Source organism: Apiospora kogelbergensis (genome assembly GCF_038363985.1).
Source record: "Apiospora kogelbergensis strain CBS 113332 chromosome Unknown utg000012l_segment0_segment0, whole genome shotgun sequence".
Classification (NCBI taxonomy): domain Eukaryota; kingdom Fungi; phylum Ascomycota; class Sordariomycetes; order Amphisphaeriales; family Apiosporaceae; genus Apiospora; species Apiospora kogelbergensis.
The window spans coordinates 779,937-803,578 of record NW_027117429.1 but is presented as its reverse complement, the minus strand read 5'-3'; the positions used below and the strand labels follow the sequence as shown (position 1 = coordinate 803,578).

Below are 23,642 nucleotides of genomic sequence, written 5' to 3'. Positions count from 1 at the left end.
CGAGCTGCGGATCCTTAATGCATGTTATTCGGTCCACGCCAGGGCAAACCAAAGTTCCTACCGTCGATTCTGTACCGGTATACCTGCACCCATCGATCCCAAAGGCTCGAAACGTGAAGCTACCACCCGGATGGGCTTTTGTGCGGTCACCCTGGTCTGTCCGGAACTCAGCGACATTTGCCTGCTTGCATACATCGAGTCCTCCGCCCTTGGTAGTGTAAACAACCCAAGACTTCATCTCATCTCCTGTTTGCAGCGCCATGAGCCAGTATTCGATGTACACAAACCGAGACGGTAACGGAGGCGGTGCCGTCTCCGTTGGCTGCGGCTTTGGAGGCGGGGCAGGCTGCGATGTTCTCGCTGTTGCTGGCGGTTCGGGTAGGCTGGTGGTCGTTTCCGTGGTCGTTGGGGCACTTGTTGACTTGCCATCGCTTCCAATCGTTATAACCGGGGGGTTTCTGTTTTGGTAGGAATACTTAACCAATCGACAGTCACAGCCATGCTCTGACCAACATGTCGTGGTATAAGTATGGCTCTGTGGCTCCCGAGCGACGTTATCGTCGCCCGCGTGAAGGGGGGTACCAAGTAGGCAGTGCCGCTGAACACGACATAGTTGTTATCAATCGCGATAGAGCGGGCCCCTACCAAGGCACCAGCGGGGAAGGTGACCGTAGTGACAGAACCAAGTCTGGAAAGGCCTTCGTCATCGTCTCCTGACCCTTCGTTGGGGTCAGCCGCCGGTATCTGGGGACAGTACAAGCCAGTTGTTGTCGCCGCCGCCGTAAGGAAACACCCCGTGATCAACGCGGAAGATGTCGTAGTGCAGGAGGTCGCGGCACAGGAGACCCAGTGGTCCGTTACGATGGACGTGGTGCAGTCGCAGCCAAGGTATGTGTTGCAGACTGTAGAGCAAGGCGATGTCGTACACACCGGGTGGCACTCGGTATGTGTCTCGGTCGCGCACGTCTTCGAAGCCAACGACGACAGCTCTGAGGCGTCCGGGTCCTGTTGGTTCGCGCAACCTCCGCCAACGCAGTTCTTGGGGCCTTTGTTACCACAACCCACGCCAAGGCATGGCAGGCCACCACCGCCGCGTCGCCCACCGCCGGTGCAATTGATCAGACACACTTTGCCACAGCCTACGAGACAGGGTGTCCCCGGCGGGCCAGGCTGGATGTAGACTTGGGTCGGACTGTTCTCAAGCGGGGGGAGAAGGTCTGGTAATGTAGTAAGGCGCTGGATGGTAAGTCCAAACAATGCCATGAGAAGATTCCGTTAGCGTCACCGGCGGTAGGGTGATGCTCTTTGTGATGTTCGCCAGTGTGGGTGCCGAGGAGGAGAGGATAATATTCGAGAGGTCAAGCACAGAGGTAGTAACCGGGGAAGCGTGATGGTGACCAGGAGGGTCGACCTCCCGTATCCTGTCAAGCCATCCGCGGTTGTTTCCCAAGTCTCGTCAATCGTTTCAATCGCAGGGGGAGACTGATTGTAATCGGAGCCTCCATAGTCCAGGGCGGTAGTACGAGGGTGCAAGGCGGCTGGCAAGCAATGGTCGGAGTCGGTGAGAGCCATATGGCTGGGTTGATGCTGACGATAACGCCATCGCTAGTAATTTGACCAGAGGTGCTGATGGAAGTTGGACTTTGGCTCAGGGATGTTGTTGATGCTGGAGACTGTGGGAAGGTCGAGTTCGAGGTCGAGGTCGTGATGGCAGAGGATATTGGACATACCATGCCACCATTAAAGCTCTGGCGGCAAGTTAGCTTAATGTAATTGTGCGAACGGAGGAAAGGCTGCAAGTTCACATCCATATCCGGTTGACCAGGTGGTGAGTGTACTGCGTAGGTAGCATGGGAGATGCCGAGAACGAGGAAGAAGTATATCATGGCGATATCTGTTGCTGATAGAAGGGAAAGCACCAGTTGAACCGGTGAAGGATTTACTTTCACAACTTATTTACAGCTGTTATCGCCAGAACTTAGATGCGTAGGGAGAGAGCATATCGTACAGCGTGGCGAATTAAGCCAGTAGGATGACATGGGTCATCGGATTTCGCGTCCTAATGTACTGTACCTCCAACATCATGTAGTTGCCACCTTTGTAGCTAATACCCTATCGTAGGCTGCCTAGGGTCTTTCTAATTGCCTCGAAAGCCTCTTTCATCCTGCTATTGATCGAGGCGGCACAAATGGCAGGCCTTCGAGCAGTTCGGCGCTGCAGTTGCGTCGCGGATCATTATGGATGTGCGGGGCGAAAAAAGATGGATCGACTCCTTCGGCCCCTAATGCATATGATAAAGAGCCGAGACGGTACAGGCGCTAGCGAAACCTACGTCCTCTATCCACTCTTTGATAGTTCCCATTTTGGACCCGCTTTTGAGGGGTAGCTGTTGACACTATGTACCCTGCCATGGTCGTAGGTATAGAGCTAATTCCTGCCTTTGCTTCTCCTTCTCTTATACATCCATAAATCGATTACAGTACTTTGGAATTACTTTGTGCTCGAAAAGAGCCAGAGCTAGAAACGGCAAAAAAATTTTTTTGACAAACAATCCAGTCAACATCGTTTCTGGCGTTGATTCATTACAGTAAGGCTGACCGAGTTCTGTCAAAATATCTGTTTGTAGACGCTTACAGGAACGAGCAGAGCCAAATAGCGCATAGACCGTCAGCGGTTTCTAGCTCTAGCACTTGCGTAGCATAAAGTAATTCCGGAGTATTGTAATCGATTTATGAATGTACAAGGGAAGGGGTAAGCAAAGCTGAAAATCGACTCTGTACATGCGAGCATGGCGGGGTACATGGCGTCAACAGCTACCCCTGCAAAAGGGTCTAAAACGGAAACTATCAAAGAGTGGATGGAGGACGCTGGTTTCGCTAGTGACAGTAATCTATGCGGGGGATTCGCAGTTCTCTATTACTGGTTCTCAGGCCATGATTGCATCCGTCGTCGGTTCCGGTGGGTCTACAAAGCTTCCCCCTTGCATCTATGTGACAAGTCCGGCTATTCTCATTCACTCTTTATGAGGAATGTTGTTTCTCTCCAAAGCACACAACGCCACGAAGATACTGGATGACTGTGCAAATAGGAGCATGGAGTGCAATCGCGGGAATCCTCCTGCCTTCGAATCTCTAGCCACCGAAATCCTTTTGTGCATTCTCTTCTACATACCCAACCTTGAAACACTCTGCAATCTCGTTAGCGCCAGCCCTCGTTCACGGGGCCTGTTTCAGACACAGGCACCAGCGCTCTTCGAAGCGGCGTTGAATGGCCTCAACTGCGATGACCTCCTGGCCCATCCAGTCCGAGAATTGGTTCGTGCCGTAGTATTTGTACGCACACTAGGCTTACCGTTCCATACTCTCGATGAATTTCGCTATGGCTTTCTGGTTCCCAAATTTTATTCTCGGCGACCATCAACCACGATAGGATCGTTAACGGACCTCCAAGTGGGTTTCGATCCTGCCGTGTTGCTCTCGGTCCTCAGCACCCATAGTCACATAAACAGGCTTACTCATGCCTGTCTGGCCTCTTACCTCGCTCGCGTGCGTGGCCCTCAGTTCCGGCCGCAGTATTGTCCCGACGCCGTGTACACATTTGGCTGCGGCCCCGAAGAGGTTCAATGGCTACCCGCTTGGAAAAGATCGTTCGTGGGAAAACCAATGAAGAAATCTGATGCTGGCCCGCCAAGCTGGGTGGAAGAGATGCGTGTCAAGCGGGCACTTTGGCTCCTGCAGCTCATTGGAGACCTTCAGCGGGCAGTCCTACAGAAAGACGGTGCTACTCGTACCCGCTGGCCTTCCGAAGATATGCATATGTTTCTCAAGATGGCACCAGAGGATTTCATTGAACCGAGCAACCTTGCCGTACCGTCTGAGCGTGGCGCATTCGAGGAAATACTTTCAGTCAAAGAATTTCTTCAAAGCTTACAAAGCAACGAAACGAAATCTGCCGCTCGTCTGGGAAACATAGCGCGGCAATACCATGAGCTGCCCCGCCCACCAGCGGAGGTGATGTCTGAAACACTTGCCACTCCGCTTCCGGAGCGTGTGGAGTGGCTGCTCGGAGGCCAAGCTCTGGGGCCGGATACGAGAAAGGAACCGGGAAGGCTACGTTTGCGAGAGCTGTACAAGCAGCATAAGCCGGAGAGTTCAGAAGCTCGACGTTGGGGCCAGACACCAAGTTGTCTCTTTGAAGAAGCACCAGGTGTCCAAGTATGGCTCAAGCTTACTTCGACTTCCCAGTTGCACATGGAGGATCACTGCGCATGGCCCAAAGCCAGGTTCCATAATTCGCCACTGTCTGGTGTGCGATTTGATTCCTTTCGCCGGCTGGGCTTCGCTATCTGGGATAGGAAGAGGATGCACCTGCTTGGTCTCGTAAACGGAGCAAGCAATATTCACCTGGGACGAGGAGTGTCGCTACTTTACTTGGGAGAGCTTGCTATCTACTGAAGAGGTAGTCGCTGTCAAGGCCGCACTCGGCGATCCTTATCCGGGCGGGTTGCTTCGCCAGTAGGCTGGGGTAAAGTGTAGTGGAAAGTCTAGGATTTGTTCTCAAGCAACGAAGGCGAAGGCTGTTCTTGGCCATATTCAATATCAATTTGGAGGCAACCCATGGTACCTTTATGTCAAGCCAGGTTGCCGTGTTTTTTATCCCTAGTCTAACTGTGTACTTGTGCTTTATCTTATGGACATTTGAACCATGTAATGCCCAACATTACTACCAAGTAGACCTCCATGCCACATAAGCAGACGCTTCAGCCAATAGTGGAATGTAGCAGTGTAGTTACGCTAGCCCATACTTAGAACATGCGTACCCCCTAATTGAGATTTGAGGCTCTACACGCACAATGGGCATCGTTCTACATCGCTTGCTCGTAAGGGTCTGAGAGCGTTAGCCCTCTCGTCACATGCACCATACCATACGAGCTACGTTCTGCGTCACTCTTACGAAACCCCAATGGGAAATGTACTCAATCGCCGTCTGCCTCCCATCGGCCATCTCGAGCATGAGGGCCGCTTTGTGAGCCGGTTACCCCGGAACTCTAGTTGCTACACTTGCACCATCTTCAGAGGTTCAGAAGAGATATTTGGAGTATGACAAGCGTGAAGGACCCAGAAAACCTCTCTCAGCATCATATATGGTGGTACTGTATGCAGATATAGCGTCGATGTGTTCGTAAACCAGTTTTGCAGTCCAGATGGAGAACCTATGTTTCTTCCAAATTGCAACAGTACAACAACGGCTTAAACACCGAGCAGGATCTGGGCGTGGCACCATTAGTTTCTACATACAAGCATTGTGTAGGTCTCTTATGAAATTCTGGGGGCCAATGGTGGTTCCTGTATACTTAGGTAGGTAAATATACTGTTTAATATCGGCTCTCCAGACAACTATTGCTCCTTGTGTCGGATCCAGATTGGCCTATGTGGAACAGGGTGACGGTTCATGATCGAATTGGGAGACAAATGAGACCTCCCCGCTGACATTGAAATGACCATGTTGTTATCAGTTGCCATTTCTGCTATCGAACGATACGCCCAGAAAAAGACCTTGGGAATGGTTTACACCACTATAACGAATTGAAACCCCATATGGGCTTGCGTGCCGGTCGTTCATTCCTACGCGAATTGACAAAGCCATCCATAACTTGAGACTGTTGTACCGACCTCACCTACCTCCTTAGAACATTTCATCCTATCTGCGTAGAGCTTCATGATGCGGTACGGTCTCTTTGTACCGCTTCGCCGGCCGAGTGTCTTCGTGTTCCACCTGGTATTGATAGCCTCACTCATCTATGCAAGCCTTTTTCTTCAGAGTCCTGCGCGTCTGCGGTTGGCAAGCCAGACCCTACAAGCCAACGGAGTTCCAACAACCTCTGCGCGGACCAATCTGACTAAGAGGCTGTCCGATGCCACGTATGCTGAAGCCAACCAGAAAGGATTGAGCCTTCGCTGTCTGATGGCAAAGAACATCGAGCAAACACAAAGCTATCAAGTGGCTGATTTCTTGATGGATTGGGAGAATGCAGCAACAGAAGGGTGGGTGGGCGTGAGCAATGGCGAGGTACCTTTCTTCAAACATTACCTGGACCAGACCTTTGCAGCGCTTGGTACCTCGGGAAACAGTCTTTTACACCATTCTATAAGCCACATAGAAGGGGGCCTGGTTTTCGAAAACCCTTCCGACCCTAGCGAGGAGGAACTCGATGCTCTCACCGTCAACACCCAAGGGAACTTCGAGAGCAACGGTGAGGTAAGTAACCTGAGCGAGCTGGTGGAATATCGTCCCCGTTTGAGTAGAGGCCGACGAGAATAGGTGTCAGGAGCACAAATGTACTCTTCTATTGATGTTACCGAGGGCATCTTCATTGCCGACAAATCCAAGACAGTCCAGTCCAGTATGAAGGATCTGTTCGGCACCAATGACTGGAACGAGGTGACGAGTGCCTTACAAGGCACGAACAAGAAACTGACGCACTTTCAAAGGGTAATCCCTTCCCTATTCTTCCCAACGTCTACTTGTACCCGATGCTGATATTCCATGACAATAGTGGAGCGATGTTGCCTTCGCACAATGGGTACGTTTCTGCATCGGCCACGCCAACATCGTCGGCATCATCCTCATGATTAATCAAATCCACAGATGGATGCCTGCGCCACAAAATCGGGCCATGTACGCAACCTGAACTACTTTATCCGGTCTTGGATTACGAACAAAGAGACGGTGGAGATAGTGAACCAGGCCGTAATCAACAAGTTCGGTCCATCCCCAACGATCGGCAAGTGGAACACCGGTCGTCTGTCCTTCGCGCAGGGAGAGGAAGGGTTCGACTCCATCCTGGGTAGCCCGAACGGCCGTGGTTGCGCCTGGTTCCTGATCTCGCATAAGGGAGCATTGGGCGAGAGGACTATCACGCAAATTGAAGTGTTTACTGGCGTTCTTGCCTATACTGTTGTAGGCACCACATATAATGAAGAAACAGTACAAGCCTCGAAGCTTTTTCTTTTGTTCCACGTACAAGATGTCTGAGCGGCGGATGCGGTGGGATGGCCCCCATTCTTCTCGGCTATTTTTTTGCTTCCAGGTTCGATGGCTCTGCTCTCAGCTGCACACCCCGAGTCTCAGGTGTATCTGGACTGGATTCCGAGAGTTGTCGTGGTTTGTTTCCTCCAATCCTGTTACCAACAGCTTGGTCACTTATTTCGCTAGTTTTGCAGGAAACGGATAACGAAAGAATAGATAAAACTAGTCAATCAGCCCTAGGTACAAAGGTGAAGATTGCGGAAGAAGTTCTTGTCCAGGCCTTGCATGGAGAGGACAAACAGCAGAGATGCACATGGCATACTGCAGCACTTGTGGCTCCCGACAAGCTAGCACGGAGACGTGATCTGCGATTACGCCTCTGCAGTAGCGGCATACCTCCATTTGCACTACCTTTCGACAACCTCTGCGGCACGGTCGAAACGTCATCCAATCCACTGCTGCTAACCAAGCTGGGGTACGGGAAAGTTGGACCTGGAAGGGTAGATAGCTGAAAGTCGAGACACATAGAACTCTGGTTCCTCCCAAGCTTGTCATTTTGCCGAAAAGGAAAGGTAAACAAGTCGGGTTGCCCGGGCTCGTTGGATTCGAACACAATATTCTTTAGAGGCATTGTGCCCGACTGTCCCCCTGCGGCGGCTGCTGCTGCTGTGTCTGGGTGATTCTGCAAGCTTGATGACGCTGTGATGCTCCCGAAGCACGATCTTGCTTCATCTCCAAATCAATGGGCGAGGAGTGATTCTGTGGCTGTTCACATGGGCCTCTCAGAGACGGCGTTGGTAGTGAAGCTTGATAGAAAGGCGGATTGCTCTGAACTGATGGCAGAGGAGGACAATCATCCAAATTTCGATCGTTCGCTGCTTGCGGCATCTCGGCGAATGTCTCGCTCAGTGGAAATTCAGAGAGAAGCGTCTGGGATGCTGGAACCATAGGCATCATCAGTGAAAATAGACTATACTCTTCGCTGCTGTAGGTGCCTGACTGAGTGTTCCCTAACCCGAGCATGTTGACAGGATTGACATAACTATATGGATTGAGAAGACCATAGTGCACGAGGCACAGCTCCGAGTCCGCCAAGGGCATGGTGTTCAATGCTGGCGTAGAGTTCATGCCGTTGGTTGGTTTGTCATCCAGCTGGGAATCGATTGCTGGGATCTCTGATGAAAGTAATGTTGTGTTTGTGGGCAGCATATGTGAGAGAAAGAGGGAAACTGTTCAAGTCCGTGGAACGTTGTCACCTTTATAGCGTGCGCTCTCCTATTTATACGTATTATTGTGGCTATGTACCATGCACGCTTCAGCCATCTGAAATAGGAGACGAGTGTCCTAAATATGCCTTAGCTCGTAGAATGTGACAGCGCTGGTGATACGGCACCCGTACAGGGTCGACCCTCAACGCCGTCTTACGAAGCCATGACGTGCTGGCGGTGCCTAATAGGTGGAGTCCCCCTCTACAGCTACTATCGCAGCTAAACTCGGCGTAAGTTATCATGCTCAACAACACGGATGAAGCCGAGACCATCCCTTCACCGACGGTGAGTCTTGCATCGTGTGATTGTCGGCTCGAGAAGCCAAGGCGATTGTACTCAATGCTGGAAGCAACAGACGAGACGTGATGTGACTCCTAATAAGATGTAACCGAACATCCCAGTTACATCGAAACCTTACACGTAGTGTAGGTTCGGACCTCTCAAGACGACTCTGCTATAGGGTAGGTGTGTAGCATACCTAGTCAGGTATGGCGTAGTGCACATCCGGTACCGAGTCGAGTTTTCGAAAACGCAGAGGATGACTGACACGAAAGCACCAGTCTTTCGTGAAGCCGGCCTGGTCTGATTGAACTGGGCAGTATCGCCACTGCCGACTGCAGCAACGCAGATACGATTTCCCACCTATCAATGTGCTTCCAGACACCATAGCCAACCCATAGAGCGTGCCTCACCCTAGGGCGGTCAGGATTTTCTTAAGTCTGGTCCAATACAAGTACGATAGCTCGAAGCTCTCGTCAATCATTCTACTTCCTTCCTACATTTCACTTCCTCAAGTACTGGCTAGCTGCAAAAGCTCTTGGACCGCAATGGCTCTTCTCTACGACTTACGCTTCGTTCCTGCCGGGCTGAGTGTACTGGCCACACTGCTCCATGCGTTCGATGTACTTCATAAGCACCGACGAGTAGCACAGCCGCTGAAGGCTTGCCAGCTGCTCCGTGTGAAGTTTCGCCTCGAGCTTCTATTTCTTTCAGCCAGCCAGATAATTCTGTCACTCGCGGTCGTGGTCGTGTTCGCTATGCTCACAGTCTTTGTCGAAATCAACATTTGGACGGTATATCTGCTTGGTTCCATCGTAGCAGTAAGCATGATAAGTCAGGTACATTGGCCGACGGGTAGAGCTTACCATCGATGCTGACGTCTCTAGTGCTTCCGGATGAGCAGGATGTGGCCATCAGTGCATGGATCATTACATTTGCTCCGGCTTGCTGTGGGGTTGCCGATAATCCTGGGTTCCTTTTTGGCGGGCGTCATCATCGCTGGTGTCCATGCCTACCACGGAAGTATCGTCATGCTCGTATCTGCAGCCACATTTCGGTTATGGGTAGCGTGTGAATGGATGGTGTGTTCTCAGAAAAAGCACCGGACGAAGGGCTGCGTCTTCATGGAGGCGTTTCTTCTTTCGATAATGGCCATAGCCGGTGCTATGGGTATAACGTGTGCCAAAGACTGGCGTCTTCTTCCTGTACTTAGGCTTTACATGCTACTGGTGAGTGGTGGCCTATCCCATATAGAAATGAATATTGACAAATTAGATTATCTCCGTTGGCTATGGAATAGATGACCTGCTGGTCGCGGTTTTGTCGATCCGGTATCAGGATGACGACGATGAATGATCTGACAATTTGGAACTCAGTTGATAACTGGTGTCCGGTAACGGGCTGATATACTCTATTTGGAGAGCAATCATGCCGCTTTGGCAGTTCATCAAGATCCCCTGCTCCCATGACCAGTTATCGAGTGGTAGTATCCAAGCCTCTACTGCTGCCTTCTAAAATATATAACGCTACTTAAGCAACAGCCGTCATTTGATATGGCCTGAGGAGCACGGCCGCAGATGTGCACTTGGTCTCCCGGCTAGAATCAAGCTCATCCATCTTCCAATCGTTGGTAACTTTATCTGCACAGTCCAATGTCAAGTTGATAGAACCGTAAGCATGGAAGCGTACACTGTGCCAACGTAAGAATGGAGCTTCATTGATATTCAAAGGTCACTTACGGCCACTGGGGGTCCTCATCGCTGCAAACCCACGTTTGGTTGATATTGAGCGCACGACTAACACTGTTGAAGTCGAAGGTCGTCTGCGTGGTAGTACCCAAAGGCCCATCGGCACACATATAGGGAATGGTACCATAGAAGCCGCCGAACGGCTGGCTATCCGATGCACTACATTGCGATGTGTGCGACAACGCGGGACTCGACAGGTCGAAGCTGACATTCCCCCGTGCATCCAACACCTGGTGGTCGAAGTTCCTGATCTCCCAAGCAAAGTTGCCGAGGGTCGCAACCTGGCAGCCTGTGGCATTCGTCCAGGTGCGCATTGGCGAAGCAGCTACCGATACTGTAGTCAAGACGGCGATGGCGTGCCGCATGGTGGTCAAGTGACCGGGTCAAGCAAAGTTTGGGCGAATGTCCGCAGCTGAAGCACATCTTGAGAATCATGTCGCGGAGGTTAAGGCTACCACACCCTAAATACCCAGCCAGCCAGCCGCTTTTACGCGAATCAATATTAGAAGGTCATACATTTGATCGGCTAGATGTGACGGTACCTTGGCGTCCTTAGAACACCTTATGGACCAAAGCTGGTTGCAGCTCGAAGTGCTTCCGCCTCAGAGTACTCCATCCCCCTACCCCAGACACAAAACCGCTCAATCGAATCGGTTTTGATGCTGCAAAGTAGCCCAGTAGTGGTCCAGGAAAGCAGCATACTGGTCTAGATCCTGCTCCGACTCCCAGGTTGGGCATTCGTACCCAGTCCACCTTACAGAGTAGTATAGGACCCCACTTCTGGTGTCATAGTGCCCTATCACCGCATCCATATTATGATCTGATTGGCCCTCCCTGATTGCGGGCCGCTGCTGGCTCTCCAGCCATACGGCCACAGAACCATCTCGTTCGCATACCCAGAGCAAGTCCACGTTCGGCCCGTCCTCCAGCAAACGCTCCTTGTTCTCGGCTAACACGCCATGGAATACAGCATTAGGCGTTTGCAGAGTGTAGAGAACCCGCGCTACGACTAGATTCAATGACCAATGTGTTCGGATCCCCAAGCCTTTCAAGGCTGATGTAAGATCTTGCGTTGCCATGTTTTATGCTTTCTTTCGTCATATATAATCTATCCTGACGAAAAGCTGCGATGTGCGACCATAGTTCTGTACGGTATGTACTAGAGGGAAGCTTGTGTAGAAGCGTGTCTGGAAGGCGCTTTTATGTGGATTCCGCTCCCCTATTCCGGTTATGGCGTAACAGCACCAGTTGGGTAGCGACATTATTGACGACGTAGGCCTGAATAGGCTTTTGCCGTGTACACTATATCCGATTCGGGTCGCAGTAGGCACATCTAGCACTAAAAGTCGATCTAGGTAAAAGTTGGCTCCTGTCTCCAAATTGCCAAAAAGCGCCATAGTATAGTTGCAGTTTTCCAACTCATATAGATGGGCATCTCGTCAGATCTGCGTCCTTAGGGCTTAGGTGAGTGAGGAAAGTCGCAGTGTAAGAATCATGGCAACTGGGTTGGATCCCTCATGTCAGTCAGGTACCAAACGAGCCATGACTACGACCGCGCTTGCACGACTAAGCCTAAACGCTATAACCGAAGAAATGACGTCCATTTTAGCACGTACTACCCACGACCTCCTCTCCCACGTAACATCACCGGATGCAGTTGGCATTCATCAAGCCTCCAGGTGTTGCCGAAGATGGACGGGAGGCGTCTCCGATAGTTCAGTGGATAGTGAGACATTATTGCTTCAACGTTTCATTTCCGATCTGGTGAAGACCTCCAACACCAATCCGCTTACATTGCTGGCTACCTTGGAGTATTTACACCGCTTGGAAGGCAAGCTCAGGTTGGCGACACGGAAATTCAAATGTACAACGTATCGTATCTTCCTAGCTGCGCTGATAGTAGCGAATAAGTATCTATACGATTGGTCGCCGAAGAACAAGAAGTGGGTCAGATACAGTCGTTGGTCTTGTGGAACGGTCCGCTTCCGGTTCACTCTACCGGATGTCAACTTGATGGAGGCCGAGATGTTGTCCTTGCTCGAATGGCGGCTAGTCGTCACTGAAGATGACTTCTTCCGCGTTCAGATGACATCCTTGAGCCCAGGTGAGAACAAACTACCAGATTCGGTACATCAGTGTTCACAGCTGGGCTGATAGCCATAGCTAGTGGCATAGCTGAAAAACGAGAAAGAATGGTGGACCCAGTAGAACTGCGAATACGCCGATACTCGGCTTGGGAACAGAAGGAATCAAGACCAATACGAGGCTGAGGTGAGCGTGCCTCAAGAGCATAATCTAGCGTCCTCTTGGACTGTATTCAATAGAATGACTCTCTTATGGTTGACTAGCCTGGCTTGCACCCAGTCATGACATTTCTCCTGTGTGTCTGTATAATTTGATACCCGAAGATCTATACGAAGCGGCCTCCCTCAGGTAGCATACGCCCAGGTCCCTGCGCCCATGCATGTGGACTAAGGGAACATTACCTTCCATGGCTGACTTCTGTCCTGAAGAGCCGATTGAAGCCGCTATTGGGGCCACAAACAGACACACGTAGCGTGATCTGGCACATTCATATTGAGGTGGTGTGTTTTATTCGGCGCAAACGCCTGCTTGATTGATAGACAGCTTTTAAAGATCGATTCGACGAGCAAATACGGGTACACGACGGGAGATAAAGTTTAGCCGTAGGGCCCCAATGAGAGCGGAGAGGCTTGAGAAACAAAATAGGAGGTGATCCGGCTCAAGAAACCGAACGGCTACGGTAGCAACACTTATTCAAAGGTGCCCCTTAGTAGTATCCTCGGTTCTGAGCTGGCACTGGCGGCAGGCGTTCAAAACAGGCGCTTTTCAACTGTCTCCAACCGGACAGAACGAAGCTGCATCATATATAGGATGCATTGCAGCTCTCATCGAAATCATTATTTTACTACTACAATTCGAGACTGTAGAGATTGATTCCATTTCGTTCACTGCCTCCAGAGAGATGGTAGAAAGACCCCATAAACATCAGTCACAGAAGCCTCCATACTCCCCGACCCTCGTCGACATTGAGATCCACAGACTTGGGGGCATGACAACGGCCTTCGACATGCACCCCGACCACCTGCAGAGCTTGAAGACACCTACCACCGAACATGACCGCTTGGTGGAGCTATCACGAGAAAACGGGAGACTACGGCAAGAGGCGTTGTACTTCCGAGGGCTGAGCAGAGAGGTCACTCCGCTGCTAGCCGTACTGCGGTATCATATCGACGGGCTGTCAACGACTGTGCAGAAATGCAACGAGAAGATCGAAAAGGCCAATGCGCAGTGGGAGGCAGAGGAGAGTAGCAGAGTGGAATGATTAGTGAAGTGCTAGATGAATGTCGTGCAATAACGATAGGAAGGCTCCGGTACGGCTTTCAGGGTCTAGTAGAATGGGTTCAATGATGCCTAGTGCAGTATTTTCTGAATAAGTTGTGGCCATGGTTTGGAGCCTACTAAGGAATAAGGCGAGTTACGAAATAGAAGTATCTCGGGTTAATGGCCTTTTCTTGTAATGTACTATCGCGGCAGTGGCAACGCATTCGTGGGCATCATTCGTCGCCTCACGTGATGGGTATTTTATCAGTTTCTCTAGACCGACGTCACGGCCCTTATATCAGATCTTTCTTGCTCCAAATCTCCAAACGCACAACAAGTGTCTATAGAGAGATGTCGTTCTCCTGAGAGGCCGAAGCGGCATGTCCGGCACAGCAACCTCTTTTTAATACCCTTCATCAAGGCTTGCCATCCATCCATCTATCCACTGGAAGGCTTAAATGGATGGGTGGATTAGTATGCATAAGTGGATGTACACGTGGGTGAATATAGTATGGAAGGAAGTCAATAGTCATCCTCGAGAGGCAAGGATATCGTTCTCGCTATTTAGATCAACAGGCTAACGGATCGCGGACCTCGCCATCGCATATCTCTCGATAGATCGTGGGATATGAAGAAAACGAACCGCAAAGACGCATCTTCGTGCTAAATGTGGAACGTGCGCGTTGGTTGATCCCTGGCTTAGCCTATCGTTGGTTCCATGATTCACACTGCAGCTTTCGCGCAACTTCCTTTCAGCGGCCTGCTGCCCACTGCTCTGCTCTATCAATAAGCTATATATATTGCCTCCCCTGCCCTCGTTTTCTCTGCCTTTCTTTATTTCTTTGTTCTCAGTCCTCCCCACCCCACCCCTTCTTTTGTTTTTCTACCCGACCCTCTCTCTTTCTTTGGCAACATGGAAAAGCTCCCTCTTGAGCTTGCTTTAGAAATCGCAAAGTATTTGCCCCGCGCGAGCATTGTAAGCCTTTGGTGTGTGTCAAAGAAAACTCAGAGTTTATTCTGGGATTCTCTACCCTGTTACTACAGTGCTGAGAATTTCAGAATTGAGACCTGCGATATTCAAAACTCCCTATATAATGGCCAAACCTACATGGAAGTCCGGCAGCTTCGTTTTACCCACATCGATTTCGCAGCTATGTACTCTAGCCCACGAGACAAAGTGTTATCTTCCATCCTTGAGAACTCAGGACGCAAATTCTTTGAGGACTTACACGCCGGCACTGATAGAAGGTGGTCACTTTTGCTTACTTCGATTACACTCGGGCACCAGGAGACAGCGCTGCAGCTATTAGCGAATCGCGCACAACCAATTACTCCAGACTCTGTGTATAATGCGCTGCATCTCGCCACCGAATTCAACAGAACTGAAGTCATTGAGTGGCTCGCAAAAAACGGCATGCATATCGACGGAGGCAGCGAGTGTCATACTCCTTTGGTGCACGGTATAGTCTCGTTGACCACCTCACCTGAGACCATTCGGCTTCTTCTCAAGATAGGTGCCGATTGGAAGAGGCGTGTCCGGTGCGTCGGCCAAGACATGAGTCTACTCGCCTTGGCTTCCAGGCTTAGCCGATGGGAAGTAGCAGAGGTTCTCCTGTCTTGCGGGGCGGGTCCCTTCCCTGACGACGAACTGCAACCTTTCGCGGCAGCCCTGTGTGGTATTAAGCAGCAGAAAAGTGATATTGCTAGCTGCAAGAGATTCCCCAGCAAGCTCTTAGAAGCAGGCGTGACCCTGCCTTCCACGATCACAGTTGAACTCCCCTTTCGTGAGACTAGGAGTGGGCCTCTTCTTTCTGGATTAATACAAAGTGGTCAATACGAGGTCTTGGAGCATCTCTTGCAGAGAAAACTCTTAGGCACCAACTGCCTCGAAAGTACTGCCTGGACATCTATTTTATCTGGCAAAGCGCGCTATCTAGCCCTCCTACTTCGATATGGCACAGAGCTACCATCTAAGCCCCTCGAGGAGACGATTAGACAATTGCAGGAGGTTTGGGACGAGCCGGATGCCGCGACCTTACAGCGACTAGTGGAAACGTACTCTGGACTAGCTGGGACTTTGCAAGTTCTAGTTCACCATTTTGATACGAGCAAGCCAAATCTTCATTCAGCTCAGTTCTTCGAGGGCGTGCCCCAGGCTCTGGTAGAGCTGGTTCGCACCAAGCGGGAACGACTTAAGGATAAAGATATCTTGGCCAGAATGAAGGGTGAATTTCGTATCGAAAAGAGAAGGAAAGCTAGGAAGGTGATGGACAAGTGGTGGCTAGAAAAGAACGTTGAACGGATAGTGTAGAGCTCTCTTTGAAGAACCATGGCGCCACACACCTCTTAGAGGATGGAGGCATGGCTTGTGTTGGCAGTTTTAACGAGGAGCAATAAGTAGGACAGTCTCGTGTAATTATAATCAAATCACTCGAACCCACTACCCCTGCGGACAGTACTCCAAAATCCATTCCCTGTCGAGCTCGTCATTATCGACGTGTCATATCCTGAAAGGCTGTGCATCTGAGGTCCTATACTACTGTCCCATGCAACATCTTGCGCCGTGGATAAGTCTCACCAGAAATTCGGCCACTTCTTCGATCTTTTTCTAAGTCGTCTCCCTCGCAGGCTAGACACGAAAACAGGCCGTTCAATCAGAGCTTGTCTCTTAGCAGTCAATATACCTTGATCAAAGTCGGCAAATGGGGGCTGTCACGCTTATGTTGACCTCCCCAGCTGGGGTCGAATGTGGATGGTTTAACAGCTAGTAAATCCACCTCCCTTTTTTACTTTGTGTCAATAATGACCCCGAGGATCTTGACGTGTTCCTTGGGCCGTACATCCCGTCCTTTGATGGTGAAGGGTGCCGGGTCGGCTTTGTACGGTTGGCGCGCAAAGTGAATGATGGCTGTCTTGTCCGCTTCGAACGTCGCACCGCTCCTCCTTTCCCATGCGAGGGCGTCGTTGATGATGGCTTCTATCCCTTCGCGGTTGCTCTGCGCCGTTGGGCCTGTGACCCAGGCCGTAAAGTCGTCTACAAAGGCGACAGCGCCCCCATAGCAGTCGATCCGCCGCTGTACCAGATCTGCATTGAAGAAGAGGAATAGAATGGGTGACAGGGGAGAGCCTTGGGGCAGGCCCGCCTGTGGTAGGCTTCGACTTTCGGACGCGTGTCCGTTCACCAGAATCGTCGCTGTACGACCTGAGCAGAAAGCGCTGATCCAACGGAGCAACTGGTCTGGTATTCCTCGCGCTTTCATCCTTTGGAGAAGCCTAACGTCGAACACTCCGTTGTATGCCCCTTTGACGTCGAAGCTCACGAGGCTGAGGACCTTCCGGCCACGCCAGGCAGCGTAGATCTGCTCTTGCAGGAGCATGAGTGCTTGCTCTGCCGACCGCCGTTTCCGTGCCCCAAAGTGGTTGGTTGGAAGGAGCCCAAACGTCTCGACTAAGTACGAGATCCTTTCGGCAATGACCGACTCCATCACCTTCCCAAGTGTGGATAGTAGCGAGATCGGCCGCCAGGCTTTCGCTATCGTGTAGTCTTCTTTACCCGGCTTTTTGAGTGGTATGATCTTCGCATGGCGCCATTGGGTTGGTAGCTCTCCTTCCTCTAGCGACGTACGAAACAGCGTGAGAACCCGTTGCTTCACCACCGGCCACACTTCTTTCCAGACAACTACCGGCAGGCCGTCCTCCCCGGGTGCCTTCCAGGACTTGGCTACGAACAGTTGCCGCTCGATCTCTTCCATCGTGATCGCGCGCATCTCGATGGGCGCCCTCTGCGGACGGTCCCCTTCGTCGGCAATCTCGTCCGGGAGCGGAGGAAAGAATTTGGTGAGCAGCTCCTCCGCCTGTTCCGCATGGTTGGAAGTGGTCGTCCCGTCCGCGCGAACGAGCTGGGGGACTTTCCCGAATGCCGTGTCGTCGCCCGCTTTGAGGTACTTCGCTGCCTTCCAGATGTTGTCGTTGTCGGCGAGGAACTCGTTCCAGTGCTTCTTCTTTTGCTGTCGGATGGCTTCGTGGTACTGTTTTGCGGCACCCCTTCGCCGTTACTTCTAGGTCGCTTCTGGTGCAGCCTACCCTCCTCTCGGTCCGGGCTCGGTTCCTCCAGTATGTGTAGATGCGCCGGAGTTGTGTTAGGTCCGTCGTCCACCATCGTTTCGCGTACGGCGATGGCTTGGCTTTGGGGGTCAGTGCTTGCACTGCTTCCAGGACGACTTCCATCAGCCGGTCCGTCTGCTGTTGAACGGTACCACCCGTGGGGGTCGTAGCCAATGCTGCTGCGATCCTGGCGTTGATGTCCTTCCACGGGGCGTTCTTGAAAACAAGTCGTTCTCGGCCCCCTTGCGCTGGGGTGGCCGTCTCAAAGACCGTCTCGATGGTCCGGTGGTCAGACCCATGCTCCGTGTCTAATGCCCTGCACTTGACTAGAGAATCCTTCATCTCTTCCGATGCTAGAACGAGGTCGATGGTCGTACTGTAGGCTCCTCCACTCCACGTTCTCGTGCCCCGTGGGAGCAGGCTGCTGAGACCGAATTCAGCCATCAGATGAATAATCGGATCCGCCTCTCCTTGCTTTTCCAGTCGTACCTCCTCTCCGCCCCAGAGCTGGTCATGCCGGTTGAAGTCTCCCGTGATAACCACCTCCACTGCTGTCCCCGTCCTCCTTCTCACTACCTCGATGGCAGTGCGCAGCTTGCTGCACGCTTCTTGGAGCGCCGGGGGGTCCTCCACAGGGACGTATACGGACGCCACAAAGACCGCATGTTCCGGCAGCCGCACGATAGCCGCGGTAATGTCTGGGGACTCAACCGGGGCCTGCTCCGCTTCCACCTCCTTGCTGACCCAGAGCATGCTCCGGATCGGCCACCTCCCTTCTCTCCGAACTGATGGGACCATCTTGGCCCACCTATGGTGTCCCATCGGTGTCGTCAGAAGCTGCCCCTGAACCATCCTTGCGTGAGGCTCTTGAATTGAGATTACTTTCGCGTGCTGCACGTCTTCATCGTTGATGAGGCTGTCATGTACAGGTCCCTGTTTCCTTACGTTGTTTTGAATGATGCGGAACGGTCTAGGCATGGTTCGATGGGTACAGCTTCGGACAGTGTCTGCTAAACGACTCGTGTGGTCCTCCGCACGGGACGCACTTCAGAATGGTTGCTTCGCAGCCATGGTGGCTGTGTCCCTGCTTCGCGCATCGCCCGCAGGTCCGGGCATTCTTGCACTGGAATGCCTTGTGTCCCACCTGCTGGCAGTTGTAACACTGTTCCGGCCGCTCTCGTCGCTCGAATATCCTCGTGTAGCCTGACTCGCCCCCGGCGTAAAAGAAACCCTCCTCAAGGAACTTCCGCGCCTCGGCCGCCTTCGTCAGGTAGACAACCATGGAGCCGTATGCCTTCCCGTTGTCCTTACTGCTCAGCCATGTCACCTTGGCGACTGTTGTCTCGTTCTCTTGTCCGAATGCCTCGGCTACGCCGTCTCGTATGTTATTGTTCTCGTCCAGAACCGCTGTGCGCCTGACGTTATCCACCTTGATCGGGTATAGTTCGTCTCGAAGCACTCGGGCTCCAGGCGCGTTCGTCTTCTCCGCTGCTACGAGGCGAATGCAGGAGACACCCACGCTACTTGAACCGAGACGCAGCGGACGAATTCAAGCAGCCCAGCGGGCCTTGCCCAATCACACGCGGAAAGACGGTCAAGGGGCCTACCGCAGTCGCCAGTAAACCGATGGATACTGTACGGAGGAATGTCTGCGTGGTTTGACGCTACAGACGAAGGCGCGGCTTGATGAGAATTGCCCCAATGTTGCTGCGCATCGACATGATGGGGATGGTCTTCACCACCGCATTGGCCATGCCAGATTTGTGACTGCTCCGCGACCAACTCAAGCGCACTCTTGACGACGGGAACGAGACCCACTGAACCGGCGGATTTGGTCAAGATGTACCGCAGCAAGATGAAGCCGGTGGCGAAGAAGGTAAAACGTGCTCATAAGTAGACCGATAGTGAAAAGATCAGCGCCTTTCACTGAGGCTCTTGAAGGTTCACACTTAAACGCCTCCGTGGACAGAGTACATGCAAGGAACTGCAACTTGGCCCTCGCAGGCCGAGCCTCACGCCCTTAGCATCCCACTGGTGAGTTGTGGTGTCGGTTAGCTCAAATGCCAATTGTGATACCACATCAATCTGTGCGTTCGGCGAGGGAGCTGCAGAATAACTATACATAATAGATGCATCAGTTTTTCTAGTAGCTCAGCAACTCCCGTGTTTACCTCGGCAGCAATTCACCCAATTGGTGCTAATTCGGGCCCTGATTGCCGACAACCTGATGGATTAAAAAGCAAGCGCTGTTCTTAATCTCTATGTGCCTTTTATAGACAGAGCTGAAGCTTGGTACAACCATCTGGTTGAAGTGCACAAGGATGGTGGCTTCTTCGATCTGGCCCTCACCCGCCGTGCACAGTGCTGCTTGCCTCCAAGCTACGCCTACTGAGCCCCAAGGCTCTCTTCTCTTCGTGGACGTGCAGCACCCCGTTCTCCTGTTTCGTATTTTAGTGGACCAAATCCCCAGTAAGAAAGTAGCTTCTATCAACCCGACTTAGCAGAAGACGCTATCAATGTTTGAATAGGCAGGTAAGTAAGGAGAGTCAGTTGAAAGTATTGGAGGGCGCAGTCGTTACTTGCTGGAACCACTCATTGGCCTGAGTTGCATGAACGTCAGACTGCAATGGCAATTGGAGCAGCGAGGAAATGTATGCGGGGTGGTTTGGGGTGGACCCGACGGGTTGTTTCCGGTCCTGAGTTCTATTGTTACCTAGCGCGATTAGCCGGACAGGCCGCTAGAACGCACCATTGGCCTGTCCTATACCCTTTCTGACGCACACAACTATAGTGTAATTACATTAGTCCTCGCGATGTAGAGGTTTACCCGATGACACCGCTGCTCAAGTGGTACTGAAGATGCGAGTGGACGCGGGACGGGCAGCTTGAGGTGTAGCACATGCTTGTTCTGTGCGCAGGATCAGGGAGTTGTCTCGGGGAACCCGCCGTTGGGGCATGGCACTATATATGGGTCTCGCGACGCTGCGTTCATGCTTTCACCATGGCATTGCCGCGAAAGATACGCCTAAAGAACCTGGCATGGGCCGACCCGTGCTGCGACCCATTCTGGTCCGCCATGGCCCGTCGTTGGGTCCACTCGAGATATGGTCCTACGAGTTATGGTACTCCACGGACTACGAAGCGGCGGGATTAGCACTGAATGTATCGCAAGCCCAGCGAATTACTGTGGGAGGTCCGAAGTGGCGATGTCAATATCTGGCCTTGGAAGGGTTTTGAGGCGATCGCGGCGCTGTCACAGCTGGTCCTGACCGATGCCTGGCTCGACCCAGACATAACAACAGCATCGAACATTTTCAGATTTATGATGGAGGAGAAGGAAGTAGGCCAAGTGAAGTTGGAGGGCGTAACCTTCTGGATTGGTAATTAGGAGCAACCGTGGGAGGTGCCAGTTTCGAGCTAGTTTGAATCGAGGGAAGGAGGGCAAGAGTGGGCTTGGACTGCAACGTCGACCAACCAGATAGTTAGGCAACCGACGAGGAAGGCTTTGGACCCGACGAAGACAGGCTGCCGGGCAGTATCGCAGCATCGACGGGAGATGCGTGCGACAGAGATCCACGCTGAATCTCGTGTCTCCAAACTGACGCAGACCGAATGCCTGGATTTATTAAGGGGCAGGGTGCACTTCCACTTGACCGCTTCATAGAGGCGCTTATGGCTCACGATACGAGACTTGAATGTGGCTTTAGGGTTTGCCCAAGTTATCTCCAATGTTGGTTCATCCACCAAGTTGCTACGAATAGCCGGCGAGCACGGTCAGACCCAAAAGGACCGGCATTCGTTTCCCGGGTGGACAGGCCCCTCGACCCCTGGAGGCGAAGCGGCTCTGAAGAGCTGTAACGGAACACAGTGCCACTGGTAGTAGCTTTGACCCGAAAACAATGAGGCTTCATCCACCAGCTGTTTTGATCCCGCGTAGAGGTCGGTCGCCTCGGAGCCTAAACCATTCAGCAGCGTATTCTCTATCGCCGCATCCGTCGAGAGCTCGAAGATCCTCGCGCGCTGTTTCCGGTCCTGGCTTCCATAGTTGCCCGCACTGTTGGCGTACTATTGGCGTGCAGAGGAGCCGGAAGAGTAGCAACGGCGCACTGACGCACTAGCGCAACCAGCGGGCCAGGTCTAGGACCCACCGTTATTAGCGTAGAGCTGGTTCGCGACCCCGCGTCATTTTAGGACCAACTGCCCAATCCTCCTGAACTGCGCAAGAACCTCTCTTCCTCAAGACACGCCGAAGCGAACCTGGTCCGAGATTTCTATCGTCAACATGGGTTCGGAACCAGATCAGCAGCAGCCCTGGCGACGCTCGCCCAACTCGAGCTCAACATGTCATCAACGTTTCGCACCCGCAAACCAGCACTTGCTATATCTACCGTTACGCGGGACGCTATTGTAGCTCCATGGACACTCCACGAATATACCCCAAGAGGGTCCAGCAAGTGGCCCGAAGACCTCGGGCGGTACTGCGATGTCTTCAGCGCGCTTGCGTACTGGAACCCGACACACGAGCGGATGGAGACGGCGATGCACGTCCCACGCGGGCAGCGCGTGCCGGACCTCAACAGGATTGTCCGTCCCCAGTCCCACTTACCGTTCCATCGAGTGTATTCAGCTCTGTTACTAACAGCCGCAGTTTCGACGATCAGCCGCGTGCCATGCGAGACCGAGCCACGGCCGAGCGACGCGATCGAGCGGCCAAGTCGGAGCCATCCATTTCGAAGCCCAGGCGGACGCCAGCGACGACGCGAATGCTGTTGCTGGCATAGGCAGCGACGCGGATGCCGAGTACGAAACCGGTCCCGCTGCCGCGGCGGAACCTCTGTCTGTCTACGACGTCATCCCCGACGAAGATGGCGGGACTGTCATTCCCAACAGTCCCATGAGACGGAAGGGTCCGAGGCAGCTGCCTTTGCCGCGAAAGTCGCAAGGTAAGCATGATTCTCGTCTATTGACTACATAGTCGACTGGCCGTTGACGCTCATCATACAGCAGGCACTCCAGGTTCCCAACCGACAGTGGAACGGCAGCCCGCTCGTACCGAGCCCAGCTCCACGACGAACACTGCACCAGCCGCGGCGACGAATGCAGGTGCTTGGCCAGCACCCACAAGATACGCCGACCACGGCGCGATGGATGCGTCGCTGCAGAGAGCTGTCCGTTGGAATAGCCGGGTGCCAGCTAGAAGACCCTTGGCGCCGATCATGTCGACTCAACCACGGCAGTGCCCTTCCAGAATGGGGGGAAACGGTGTACAGCTGTCACAGGCAGGCCGTCCAAGAGGGTCTGTGCAGAATGCGGCGAGGCGCACGCCAGACTACTACAAGGACGACAGGCGCAAGCTGCAGCGGGAGACCTTGGCAAAGAAGATGGTGGGCATGCTGGAGGACCTTCGGACGAGTCTCAGCGGTATGCCGTTTGGATGAAGACGTGGCACATGTTGATACGGAAGGTATCACAAGCGGCATCTCTGTCTATGCTTGTATTGAAGTACAGAAAGCGAACTAATTAACTTCGAGTCTGTAGATACCGAGGACAGCTACCTGGAGGAATCCGTGGGAATGAAGTTTTTACTATCCATCCTAGCGATGTTCTCCAAGTCATCTCGACTTGAATAGGAAATGGGCTGTACAGTCGCAGACTAATTCTTCACACCAGAATCCTCGTAGAGACTAGGACCAGGGAGTCACGGGAGCAGAAGGGATAGCAGTTAGCGTTTAGAGCGTTTGCCAATGAATTGAACCTGAAAATATGCTGCAAGATAACCAGACAAAGCTGCCGCTTGTGGTATCTTCGTACTTATACCTGTCGCAAAGCATATCATGTTGACTGCGTTCAAATCCTCGCGCATTTGCCG

General features: G+C 52.5%; 6 protein-coding genes across 6 annotated transcripts; all 6 read left to right on the top strand.

Annotated features, from left to right (window-relative positions):
- Positions 1-260: 260 nt before the first annotated feature.
- PG998_014668 (uncharacterized protein) lies at positions 261-1,180 on the top strand (the record flags this gene model as incomplete). Its single annotated transcript, XM_066881484.1, has 2 exons — positions 261-378; positions 633-1,180. 2 exons carry the CDS (start codon positions 261-263, stop codon positions 1,178-1,180), a joined length of 666 nt encoding a protein of 221 aa, XP_066723615.1.
- A 1,912-nt stretch (positions 1,181-3,092) lies between these two features.
- On the top strand, positions 3,093-4,454 carry PG998_014667 (uncharacterized protein; the record flags this gene model as incomplete). Its single annotated transcript, XM_066881483.1, has 1 exon — positions 3,093-4,454. One exon carries the CDS (start codon positions 3,093-3,095, stop codon positions 4,452-4,454), a length of 1,362 nt encoding a protein of 453 aa, XP_066723614.1.
- A 1,267-nt stretch (positions 4,455-5,721) lies between these two features.
- PG998_014666 (uncharacterized protein) lies at positions 5,722-6,691 on the top strand (the record flags this gene model as incomplete). The annotated part of the gene is made up of 3 exons (XM_066881482.1): positions 5,722-6,258; positions 6,322-6,492; positions 6,557-6,691. The coding sequence occupies 3 exons, from the start codon at positions 5,722-5,724 to the stop codon at positions 6,689-6,691; spliced, it is 843 nt and encodes a 280-aa protein (XP_066723613.1).
- Positions 6,692-13,415: 6,724 nt separating this feature from the next.
- PG998_014665 (uncharacterized protein) lies at positions 13,416-13,670 on the top strand (the record flags this gene model as incomplete). The annotated part of the gene is made up of 1 exon (XM_066881481.1): positions 13,416-13,670. The coding sequence occupies one exon, from the start codon at positions 13,416-13,418 to the stop codon at positions 13,668-13,670; it is 255 nt and encodes an 84-aa protein (XP_066723612.1).
- A 1,152-nt stretch (positions 13,671-14,822) lies between these two features.
- Positions 14,823-15,980, top strand: PG998_014664 (uncharacterized protein; the record flags this gene model as incomplete). The annotated part of the gene is made up of 1 exon (XM_066881480.1): positions 14,823-15,980. One exon carries the CDS (start codon positions 14,823-14,825, stop codon positions 15,978-15,980), a length of 1,158 nt encoding a protein of 385 aa, XP_066723611.1.
- A 4,953-nt stretch (positions 15,981-20,933) lies between these two features.
- PG998_014663 (uncharacterized protein) lies at positions 20,934-21,161 on the top strand (the record flags this gene model as incomplete). The annotated part of the gene is made up of 1 exon (XM_066881479.1): positions 20,934-21,161. One exon carries the CDS (start codon positions 20,934-20,936, stop codon positions 21,159-21,161), a length of 228 nt encoding a protein of 75 aa, XP_066723610.1.
- Positions 21,162-23,642: the final 2,481 nt, after the last annotated feature.